We start from the raw sequence: 12,527 nt of genomic DNA on the forward strand, positions 1-12,527 counted from the left end.
CCTCAATAAAAAGCGTCATAAATTGTTACTTTTGACATACTTCTACCAAATAAAACTGCTACAAGCATTGGATATTAATAAGCTGTTCCACTCAGAAATAACTTCAATATTCATTGAAAATGACCATTTTAAGAGTCGGTTGAAGAATTCAACATACTTTTGCTTCTAAAATAGTCTTGTTAGGAGTATCATGCTATTCTCTGAAGAATATTCATCAAATAGCTATTTTATCCAAGACTTCGCTCTTTGATGAAAGAAGCAAATGTATTCACATTCAAGTTTATCCAATTTTTATAACAAAAATCAACAAAACACGTAAGTCTGATACCTAATAGTAACAAAGAGGAGTAATTAGTCATTGCGGTTTATCCCAATTCTAGCATTCTTTCCTGCATCCTGTAGTTCCTGGTGCTGCCAAAATTAAATCTTCCTTATGCAAATATTCCAAATGCATCTGAAGTCAGTTCACTCCGGTTTCCTCAGCAAAAAACCCCAAAATTATATAAATATCTTCTTCTTTTCCCTCCTTCTTCTCTCACAATCCCTTTTCCTTGAGGAAAATCACGGATACATCAGTTGTCTCATTAGTTCTCGTTCTACAGTGTCTAGGGGTTATTACGATCACTTTTCCATCCGTTTTTAGCAGTAAGATATGACGACTGTAAAATCTAAACTTCATCCTTTTCTCCTTCCACCTTGGGGAAAACATGCTGTAGAACTGAAGCAAAATTATGCTGTCCCCTGAGCCCTTATGTCCTGGGCTGCTCTCCAATGTTTCTTCTTCCCAATTTCAGTGTAAGGAAGTCTATAATCTTACTGCGAAGATCATGTCCAAGACCAGCACCAACAGCATCACCCGAGAACTTATTACAAATGAATCTCAGGCCTGCTGAATCAGAATGTGCAGCTTTGACGAGCACCCCGCTGATTTATTTGGGGAAAAGAAGTTCCTTTCTATCTTGATTGAACATGACATTAAATATGTTGTGCAATATTACCTGTCCCAGATTGTTGTTCATCCTTTATTTCTGTGACTATATTCGAAACAGAATCTTTCTTGTCACTTGTAGCCTGAATGGAATTTGAAACAAAATAATCCATAAATAAAGTAAGCTTCATAGAATATACACCTACTACTACAAAATATAAATGAAAATTTAATTACCTTCAAGGGTGGTTGTTTCTGAGAAGACACTGAAAAGAAAAATGGATACATAATCACTCATATCTGAATATGATAAATTTATCAATACATTCATGCACTGTTAGCAACAAACTGTATCCTCCTGCCAGTATTAGTGTAGGCTTTCGTATTTTCTACTTTGTGTACGGGGACTGGAACGTGACAGAAATACACTGAAAAAAGGGAATACAGGCTTCATGAAACGTACACTTAGAATTTCAAACATGGTATGATTTGTCCTATGTCACAAATTAAAATAAAACCGTGTCAATATCAATGTGGATATGCCAAATGATGAGGACAAACGTGACCTAAAATCAGTGGAGCAACTCATACACCTGAGAATCAATGTCAAAGCAGGTGGTACATGATTCCGCACGTCTTTCATACAAGAAATCAGAAAGATTTACACCATTATAGTACAACATTCATCATGATCTTTAACTTGCCCAATAACTGGGAAGGTACATAACTACAACGACACTTTGGTTGAATGTACACTTCATGTCTCTTCAGTGGAAGTGTCCTAAATTGATCAGCTTGGATATATGTTTGCTGAAACCTAGTAGATAATTTTCATTATTACTCACTCCCATGTGGTGTAATAATTTGCCTAAGTTTCCTGTATCTGCTAGTTTAGCTAGTTGCAAAAGTTTCTTCATCCACTCATGGCAACAAAGGATAATATATTAGCCTTAATAGAAATATCATCAATTATCATTTTTGACATGCTTCTACAAAGTTAAAATGGCTACAAGCATTAGATATTAATAAGGTTTACATTCAGAAATCACTCCAATATTCATTGAAAATGATAATTTTAGCAGTTAATTTGAATTCATCATAATTTTTGTTTCTAAAATATTACTGTTGGGAGTATCACGCTATTCTCTAAAGAAGTTTCATTAAATAGCTATTTTATCCAAGAGTTAGCTCCCTGAACAGCAAAGCCAATGTATGCATATTCAAGTTGATCTCATTTTTACGACTAAAATCAACAAAACATGTATCTCCAATGTCTAATAGTACCAAAGAGGAGTAACAAGTCAATGTGGTTTATCCCAATTCTAGCATTATTTCCTGCTTCCAGTAGTTCCTGCAGCAGCCAAAATCAAATCTTCTTTTATGCAAATATTCCAAATGCATCTGAAGTAAGTTTACTCAGGTTTCCTCAGCAGAAACTCCAAAATTACATCATTAACTTCTTCCTTTCCCTCCTTCCTGCCTCACAACCCCTCATCCTTGAGGAAAATAATTGCTACATCAGTGGTCTGGTTAGTTCTCATTCTACAGTGTTTATGGGGTATTTGGATCACTTTTCCCTCTGTTTATAGCAATACGATCTGATGCCTATAATATCTATTACTTCATCTCTTTCTCCTTCCCCTCTTGATGGAAAACATGCTGTAGAATTAAAGCAAAATGATGCTGTCCCCTGAGCCTGGTATGAGTTCAACTGCTCTCCAATGGTTCTTCTTCACAATTTCCAAGTAGAGACATCTATAATCTTAGCACTCAGATCATGGCCGAAGACCAGCAGCATCGGGGTCATCTGATAACTTATTATAAATGAAGAATCTCAGGCATGCTGAATCAGAACGTGAAGCTTCGACTAACCACCGGATGATTTATTTGGGGAAGGGAAATTCTCCTCTGTCTTTATAGAACATCACATTGAATGTGTTTTGCAAAATTACCTGTCCCAGATATTTGTGCATCCTTTATTTCTGTGGCTATATTTGAAACAGAATCTTCCTTGTCACTTGTAGCCTGAATGGAATTTGAAACAAAATAATCAATAAAGTATATCTCATAGACTATCCAGTTACTAGTTCGAAATATAAATGAGAGTTTAATTACCTTCAAGGCTGGTTGTTTCTGACAAGACACTGAAAAGCAAAACGGACACAAAATCACTCACAAGTACACATGATAATGTTATTCATATATTCATGAAGTGTTAGCATCAAGCTGCATCCTCCTGCCTTTATTAGTCTAGGACTTATGTTTCCTACTTTGTGTCTGGGGGCTGGAACACGATAGAAATACACTGAAGAAAAGGAATACAGGCTTCACAAATATACCCTTCCAATTTCAAATATGGTTTGATTTCTCATATGTCTAAAACTAAAAATCGTGTCAACATAAGTGCGGATATGTCCAGTGATGAGGACAAATGTGATCTAAGATCAGAGCAGCAATTCATACACCTGAGAATCAATGTCAAAGCAGGTGGTGCATGATCCCGCATGTCTTTCATACAAGAAATCAGAACGATTTACACCATTATACTACAAACATTCATCATGCTCTTTAACTTGCCCGATAACTGAGAACTTACACAATTACAATGACACTTCAGTTTAATGTACACTTCACGTCCCTTAAGTGGAAGTGTCCTAAATTGATCAGCTGGGACATGTGTTTCTGGAATCCGAGTAAATAATATTCATTACTTCTCACACCCATGTGGTGTAATAATTTGCCAGTTTCTTGTTTTTCCAGTTTAGCCTTCCAAACATTTCTTCATCCACTCATGGCAACAAAGTATAAAATATACACCTCAATAAAAAGCATCATAAATTGTTACTTTTGACATACTTCTACCAAATAAAACTGCTACAAGCATTGGATATTAATAAGCTGTTCCACTCAGAAATAACTTCAATATTCATTGAAAATGACCATTTTAAGAGTCGGTTGAAGAATTCAACATACTTTTGTTTCTAAAATAGTCTTGTTAGGAGTATCATGCTATTCTCTGAAGAATATTCATCAAATAGCTATTTTATCCAAGACTTCGCTCTTTGATGAAAGAAGCAAATGTATTCACATTCAAGTTTATCCAATTTTTATAACAAAAATCAACAAAACACATAAGTCTGATACCTAATAGTAACAAAGAGGAGTAACTAGTCATTGCGGTTTATCCCAATTCTAGCATTCTTTCCTGCATCCTGTAGTTCCTGGTGCTGCCAAAATTAAATCTTCCTTATGCAAATATTCCAAATGCATCTGAAGTCAGTTCACTCCGGTTTCCTCAGCAGAAACCCCAAAATTATATAAATATCTTCTTCTTTTCCCTCCTTCTTCTCTCACAATCCCTTTTCCTTGAGGAAAATCACGGATACATCAGTTGTCTCATTAGTTCTTGTTCTACAGTGTCTAGGGGTTATTACGATCACTTTTCCGTCCGTTTTTAGCAGTAAGATATGACGACTGTAAAATCTAAACTTCATCCTTTTCTCCTTCCACCTTGGGGAAAACATGCTCTAGAACTGAAGCAAAATTATGCTGTCCCCTGAGCCCTTATGTCCTGGGCTGCTGTCCAATGTTTCTTCTTCCCAATTTCAGTGTAAGGAAGTCTATAATCTTACTGCGAAGATCATGTCCAAGACCAGCACCAACAGCATCATCCGAGAACTTATTACAAATGAATCTCAGGCCTGCTGAATCAGAATGTGCAGCTTTGACGAGCACCCCGCTGATTTATTTGGGGAAAAGAAGTTCTTTTCTATCTTGATTGAACATGACATTAAATATGTTGTGCAATATTACCTGTCCCAGATTGTTGTTCACCCTTTATTTCTGTGACTATATTCGAAACAGAATCTTTCTTGTCACTTGTAGCCTGAATGGAATTTGAAACAAAATAATCCATAAATAAAGTAAGCTTCATAGAATATACACCTACTACTACAAAATATAAATGAAAATTTAATTACCTTCAAGGGTGGTTGTTTCTGAGAAGACACTGAAAAGAAAAATGGATACATAATCACTCATATCTGAATATGATAAAGTTATCAATACATTCATGCACTGTTAGCAACAAACTGTATCCTCCTGCCAGTATTAGTGTAGGCTTTCGTATTTTCTACTTTGTGTACGGGGACTGGAACGTGACAGAAATACACTGAAAAAAGGGAATACAGGCTTCATGAAACGTACACTTAGAATTTCAAACATGGTATGATTTGTCATATGTCAAAAACTAAAATAAAACCGTGTCAGTATCAATGTGGATATGCCAAATGATGAGGACAAACGTGACCTAAAATCAGTGGAGCAACTCATACACCTGAGAATCAATGTCAAAGCAGGTGGTACATGATTCCGCACGTCTTTCATACAAGAAATCAGAAAGATTTACACCATTATAGTACAACATTCATCATGATCTTTAACTTGCCCAATAACTGGGAAGGTACGTAACTACAACGACACTTTGGTTGAACGTACACTTCACGTCTCTTCAGTGGAAGTGTCCTAAATTGATCAGCTTGGATATATGTTTGCTGAAACCTAGTAGATAATTTTCATTATTACTCACTCCCGTGTGGTGTAATAATTTGCCTAAGTTTCTTGTATCTGCTAGTTTAGCTAGTTCCAAAAGCTTCTTCATCCACTCATGGCAACAAAGGATAATATATTAGCCTTAATAGAAATATCATCAATTATCATTTTTGACATGCTTCCACAAAGTAAAATGGCTACAAGCATTAGATATTAATAAGGTTTACATTCAGAAATCACTCCAATATTCATTGAAAATGATAATTTTAGCAGTTAATTTGAATTCATCATAATTTTTGTGTCTAAAATATTACTGTTGGGAGTATCACGCTATTCTCTAAAGAAGTTTCATTAAATAGCTATTTTATCCAAGAGTTAGCTCCCTGAACAGCGAAGCCAATGTATGCATATTCAAGTTGATCTCATTTCTACGACTAAAATCAACAAAACATGTATCTCCGATGCCTAATAGTACCAAAGAGGAGTAACAAGTCAATGTGGTTTATCCCAATTCTAGCATTATTTCCTGCTTCCAGTAGCTCCTGCAGCAGCCAAAATCAAATCTTCTTTTATGCAAATATTCCAAATGCATCTGAAGTAAGTTTACTCAGGTTTCCTCAGCAGAAACTCCAAAATTACATCATTAACTTCTTCCTTTCCCTCCTTCCTGCCTCACAACCCCTCATCCTTGAGGAAAATAATTGCTACATCAGTGGTCTGGTTAGTTCTCATTCTACAGTGTTTATGGGGTATTTGGATCACTTTTCCCTCTGTTTATAGCAATACGATCTGATGCCTATAATATCTATTACTTCATCTCTTTCTCCTTCCCCTCTTGATGGAAAACATGCTGTAGAATTAAAGCAAAATGATGCTGTCCCCTGAGCCTGGTATGAGTTCAACTACTCTCCAATGGTTCTTCTTCACAATTTCCAAGTAGAGACATCTATAATCTTAGCACTCAGATCATGGCCGAAGACCAGCAGCATCGGGGTCATCTGATAACTTCTTATAAATGAAGAATCTCAGGCATGCTGAATCAGAACGTGAAGCTTCGACGAACCCCCGGATGATTTATTTGGGGAAGGGAAATTCTCCTCTGTCTTTATAGAACATCACACTGAATGTGTTTTGCAAAATTACCTGTCCCAGATATTTGTGCATCCTTTATTTCTGTGGCTATATTTGAAACAGAATCTTCCTTGTCACTTGTAGCCTGAATGGAATTTGAAACAAAATAATCAATAAAGTATATCTCATAGACTATCCAGTTACTAGTTCAAAATATAAATGAGAGTTTAATTACCTTCAAGGCTGGTTGTTTCTGACAAGACACTGAAAAGCAAAACGGACACAAAATCACTCACAAGTACACATGATAATGTTATTCATATATTCATGAAGTGTTAGCATCAAGCTGCATCCTCCTGCCTGTATTAGTCTAGGACTTATGTTTCCTACTTTGTGTCTGGGGGCTGGAACACGATAGAAATACACTGAAGAAAAGGAATGCAGGCTTCACAAATATACCCTTCCAATTTCAAATATGGTTTGATTTCTCATATGTCTAAAACTAAAAATTCCTGTCAACATAAGTGCGGATATGTCCAGTGATGAGTACAAATGTGATCTAAGATCAGAGCAGCAATTCATACACCTGAGAATCAATGTCAAAGCAGGAGGTACATGATCCCGCGTGTCTTTCATGCAAGAAATCAGAACGATTTACACCATTATACGACAAACATTCATCATGCTCTTTAACTTGCCCGATAACTGAGAACTTACACAATTACAATGACACTTCAGTTGAATATACACTTCACGTCCCTTAAGTGGAAGTGTCCTAAATTGATCAGCTTGGATATATGTCTCCTGAATCCGAGTAAATAATATTCATTATTTCTCACACCCATGTGGTGTAATAATTTGCCTAAGTTTCTTGTATTCTCTAGCTTAGCCTTCCGAACATTTCTTCATCCACTCATGGCAGCAAAGTATAACACATACACCTCAATAAAAAGCATCACCAATTATTAATTTTGACATGCTTCTAGTAAATAAAACTCCTACAGCCATTGGATATTAATAAGTGTTTACATTCAGAAATCACTCCAACATTCTTTGAAAATGATCCTTTTAAGAGTCAGTTGATGAATTCAACATTATTTTTGTTTCTAAAATAGTCTTATTAGGAGTATCATACTATTCTCTAAAGAATATTCATTAAATAGTTATTTTATCCAAGACTTTGCTCTTTGATCAAAGAAGCCAATGTATTCATATTCAAGTATCTCTAATTTTTATAACTAAAATCAACAGAACATGTAAGTCTGAGGCCTAATATTAACAAAGAGGAGTAATTAGTCAATGTGGTTTATCCCATTTCTAGCATTCTTTCCTGCATCCGGTAGTTCCTGGTGCTGCCAAAATCAAATCTTCTTTATGCAAATATTCCAAAAACATCTGAAGTGAGTTCACTCAGGTTTCCTCTGCAGAAACCCGAAAATTACATAAATAATTCTTTCTTTTGCCAGCTTCCTGCCTCACAATCTCTCCTCCTTAGGAAAAATAATTGCTACATCAGTTGTCTCGTTAGTTCTCCTTCTATAGTGTCTGTGAGTTATTACGTTCACTTTTCTGTCTGTTTTTAGCAGTACGATGTGACTTATGTAAAATCTATACTTCATCTCTTTCTCCTTCCACCGTTGGTGAAAATATGCTGCAGAATTAAAGCAAAATTATGCTGTCCCCTGAGCCCCTTATGTCTTGACCTGCTCTCCCATGTTTCTTCTTCCCAGTTTCAATGTGAGAAAGTTTATAATCTTACTGCGAAGATCATGTCCAAGACCAGCAGCATCAGCATCACCCGAGAACTTACTACAAATGAAGAATCTCAGGCCTGCTGAATCAGAATGTGCAGCATCAACGAGTCCCTCGCTGATTTATTTGGGGAAGAGAAGTTCTTTTCTGTCTTGACTGAACATGACGTTAAATGTGTTTTGCAAAATTACCTGTCCCAGATTGTTGTTCATCCTTTATTTCTGTGGCTGTATTCGAAACAGAATCTTCCTTGTCACTTGTCGTCTGAATGGAATTTGAAACAAAATAATCAATAAATAAAGTGTGTTTCATAGATTATACATTTACTAGTTCAAAATATAAATGTGATTTTAATCACCTTCAAGGCTTTTTTTTTCTGAGAAGACACTGAAAAGCAAAAGGGATACACAATCACTCATATGTACATATGATAAAGTTATCCATACATAATGCAGTGTTAGCATCAAGCCGTATCTTCCTGCCTGTATTAGTATAGGCTTTGATGTTTTCTACTTTGTGTCTAGGGACCAGAACACGATAGAAATACACTGAAAAAAAAATAAGGAACACAGCCTTCACAAAATATACCCTTACAGTTTCAAACATGGTATGATATGTCATATATCTAAAACTAAAATAAAACCGTGTCAATATCAATGTGGATATGCTGAGTGATGAGGACAAATGTGATCTAAAATCAGAGGAGCAACCATACATCTGAGAAACAATGTCAAAGCAGGTGGTACATGATCCCGCATGTCTTTCATGCAAGAAATCAAAAGGTTTTACACCATTATACTACAAACATTCATCATGCTCTTTGACTTATCCGATAACTGAGAAGGTACACAATTACAATGACACTTCAGTTGAATGTACACTTCACGTCTCTTCAGTGGAAGTGTGCTACATTGATCAGCTTGGATATATGTTTGGTGAATCCTAGTAGATAACATTCATTATTTATCATACCCATATGGTGTAATAATCCGCCTACATTTCTTGTATTCTCTAGTTTAGCCTTCAGAAAGTTTCTTCATCCACTAATGGCAAGAAGGCATAATATATAAACCCCATCAAAAACTACAAAAAATTATACATATTTATACAAAATGGAATTGCAGCAGGCATTAGATATTAATAAATTTTACATTTGGATATCAGTCCAATGTTCATTGAAAATAACCATTTTAGGATTCAATTAATGCATTCACACATTATTTCTGTCTCTAAAATTAGTCTGCTCTGCAATATCACTTTATTATAAAGAATTTTCACTAAATAGCTATGTTAACAAAAAAGTCAGCACTTTGGAAAAGAGCTAATGTATTCATATTAAATTTTAACTCATTCGAATAACTAATAAAAATATATCTCTGATATCTGATAGTAATAAACAGGAATAATGAGACACTGAGGTTTATCCCAATTCTAGCACTCCTTCCTGATTCCAGTAGACATTGGAGCAGCCAGAAGTCAGATCTTCTCGTATGTAAATATTCCAAATGTATTTGAAGTGAGCTCGCTCAGGTTTCCTCAGCAGAAACCCCAAAATTACCTAACTAACTTCTTCCTTTCCCTCTTTCTTGCCTTGCAATCCCTCTTTCTTGATGAAAATAATTACTACATCAGTGGTCACTTTGCTTCTCATTCTCCAGTGTTTATGGGTTATTATGACAACTTCTTCCCTCTGGTTGTAGTAGAACCATCTGACATCTATAACTTCTATTACTTCTTCTCTTTCTCCTTCTCCTCTCCTTAGAAACATGCTCTGAAATAACAGCAAAATTATGCTATACCCTGATCCTCTTATGTTTTGGACTGTTTTCCAACGGTTCTTCTACATGATTTCAATGTAGGGAAGTCTATAACCTTGTTACTAAGATCATGGCCGAGGAACAGCAGCATCAAAATCACCTGAGAACTTACTAGAAATGCACAATCTCAGGCCTGCTGAATCAGAAAGTGCATTTTCAATGATCCATCCACTGATTTATTCAGGGGTGGGATGTTCTCTTCTATCTTGAGTGCACATGACATTAAATGTGTATTGCCAAATTACCTGTTCCAGATTTCCGACCAGCCATTATTCTTGTGGCAATATTCAAAACAGGAGCTTTCTTTTTAAATATAACCTGAGTGGAATGAGAAGCAAAATATTCAATACATAACATATATTTCATAGACTATACAATTAGTAATTCAAAGTATAAATGAAAGAGTAACTACCTTCCAGGCTGACTGTTTCTGAGGAGACACTAAAAAGTAAAAGAAATATATAATCCATCATATGTAAATATGATAAAGTTATCCATACATTCATGCAGTGTTAGCATCAAGCTGTATCCTCCTGCCTGTACTAGCATAGGATTTGATGTTTTATAGTTTGTGTCTTTGGGACAGGAACATGAGGAAATACACTGAAGAAAATGGAAATACAGGCTTCCAGAAAATACACAGTCACAAATTACAAAGAGATATTTTGGGTCATGTGTGTATTACTGAAATAAAGTCTTGACATCAATGTGGATATCCCGAATGATGAAAAGAAATGTGATCTAAAATCAGAGGAGCAACTCATACACCCAGGAATCAATGTCAAAGAAGGTAGTAAATGCTACTGCATGTTTCTCATGCAAAACACCAGAAGGATTTATACCGTTATACTACTAATATTCATCATGATCTTTAACTTGCCTGATAATTGAGTAGGTACACAATGACAATGACACTTCTGTAGAATGTACACTTCACAAGTCCTCAGTGGAAGTGTCTCAGCTTCATCAGTTTGGATATAAGTTTGGATAATCCTAGTATATAATATTCTTTATTTCTCAAACCCATGTCGTGTAATAATGTGCCTACGCTTGTTGTGTCCTCTAATTTAGCCTACAGAACGGTTCTTCATCCATGCATGGCAACAAAGTATAATATATAAACCTTATCAAAAAGTATAATAAATGATCAAATTTGTCATACTTATGCAAAATAAAGTTGCTACAAGCATTACACATGAATAACCTTTTACATTTGGAAATCACTCCAATATTCATTGAAAATAACAATTTTAAAAGTCAATTAATGAATTCAAAATTATTTTTGTTTCTAAAATAGTCTGATTTGAAGTATCACGTTATTCTCTAAAGCATTTTTATTAAATTGCTATTTTATCCAAATGCTACCCCTTGAAAAACAAAGCCAATATATGCATATTCATGTTTATCTCATTTGAATAACTAATATCAACAAAACACATATCTCTGATGCCCAACAGTAACAAAGAGGAGTAATGAGTCACTGTGGCTTATCCCAGTTCTAGTACTCCTTCCTGCTTCCACTGGTTCCCACAGCAGCCAAAATCAAATCTTCTTTTAGGCAAATGTTTGAATATGCATCTGAACTCAGGTTTCCTCAGAAGAAATAACAAAATTACATAAATAACTCCTTCTTTTCCCTCCTTCCTCCCTCACAATCCCTCTTCCTTGAGGAAAGTAATTGCTACCTCAGTGGTCTTGTTAGTTCTCGTTCTACAGCGTTTACAGGTTATTAGCATCATTTTTTTGTCTGTTTTTAGCAATACTAGCAATACAACGTAACCTCTGTAAAATCTATACTTCATCTCTTTCTCCTTCTACCCGTAGTGAAAACATCCTGCAGAATTAAAGCAAAATTATGCTGTCCCCTGAGCCCCTTATGTCTTGACCTGTTCTCCAATGTTTCTTCTTCCCAATTTCAATGTGGGGAAGTCTGTAATCTCACTGCAAAGATCATGTCCAAGACCAGCAGCATCAGCATCACCCAAGAACTTATTACAAATGAAGAATCTCAGGCCTGCTGAATCAGAATGTGCAGCATCAATGAGCCCCTCGCTGATTTATTTGGAGAAGTTCTTTTCTATCTTGACTGAACATGACATTATGTGTTTTGCAAAATTACCTGTTCCAGATTGTTGTCCATCCTTTACTTCTGTGGTTATATTCGAAACAGAATCTTCCTTATCACTTGTAGCCTGAATGGAATTTGAAGCAAAATAATCAATAAATAAAGTATGTTTCATAGACTATACATTTACTAGTTCAAAATATAAATGAGATTTTAATCACCTTCAAGGCTGGTTGTTTCTGGGAAGACACTGAAAAGCAAAAGGGATACATAATCACTCATATGTAAATATGATAAATTTATTCATACATTCATGTAGTGTTAGCATCAAGCTGTATCTTCC

General features: G+C 35.5%; 1 protein-coding gene across 50 annotated transcripts in view; it reads right to left on the bottom strand.

The window, feature by feature from the left end:
- Window positions 1–12,527, bottom strand: part of ANKRD36C (ankyrin repeat domain 36C) — a 157,824-nt gene that overhangs the window by 66,590 nt on the left and 78,707 nt on the right. For 33 of the 50 annotated variants that reach the window (XM_050755278.1, XM_050755294.1, XM_050755295.1 and 30 more), the window contains 14 exons: window positions 12,406–12,434; window positions 12,239–12,311; window positions 10,532–10,560; window positions 10,365–10,437; window positions 8,661–8,689; window positions 8,494–8,566; window positions 6,786–6,814; window positions 6,623–6,695; window positions 4,909–4,937; window positions 4,742–4,814; window positions 3,044–3,072; window positions 2,881–2,953; window positions 1,166–1,194; window positions 999–1,071 (listed from right to left, as the gene is read on the bottom strand). In XM_050755278.1, coding sequence (XP_050611235.1) covers window positions 999–1,071; window positions 1,166–1,194; window positions 2,881–2,953; window positions 3,044–3,072; window positions 4,742–4,814; window positions 4,909–4,937; window positions 6,623–6,695; window positions 6,786–6,814; window positions 8,494–8,566; window positions 8,661–8,689; window positions 10,365–10,437; window positions 10,532–10,560; window positions 12,239–12,311; window positions 12,406–12,434 — 714 coding nt within the window. The remainder of the gene's footprint in view (window positions 1–998; window positions 1,072–1,165; window positions 1,195–2,880; window positions 2,954–3,043; window positions 3,073–4,741; window positions 4,815–4,908; window positions 4,938–6,622; window positions 6,696–6,785; window positions 6,815–8,493; window positions 8,567–8,660; window positions 8,690–10,364; window positions 10,438–10,531; window positions 10,561–12,238; window positions 12,312–12,405; window positions 12,435–12,527) is intronic. The other 17 variants (XM_050755316.1, XM_050755292.1, XM_050755318.1 and 14 more) reach the window with 15 other exon arrangements.

The sequence above is a fragment of the Macaca thibetana genome, chromosome 13, assembly GCF_024542745.1.
Source record: "Macaca thibetana thibetana isolate TM-01 chromosome 13, ASM2454274v1, whole genome shotgun sequence".
NCBI classification, from domain to species: Eukaryota; Metazoa; Chordata; class Mammalia; order Primates; family Cercopithecidae; genus Macaca; species Macaca thibetana.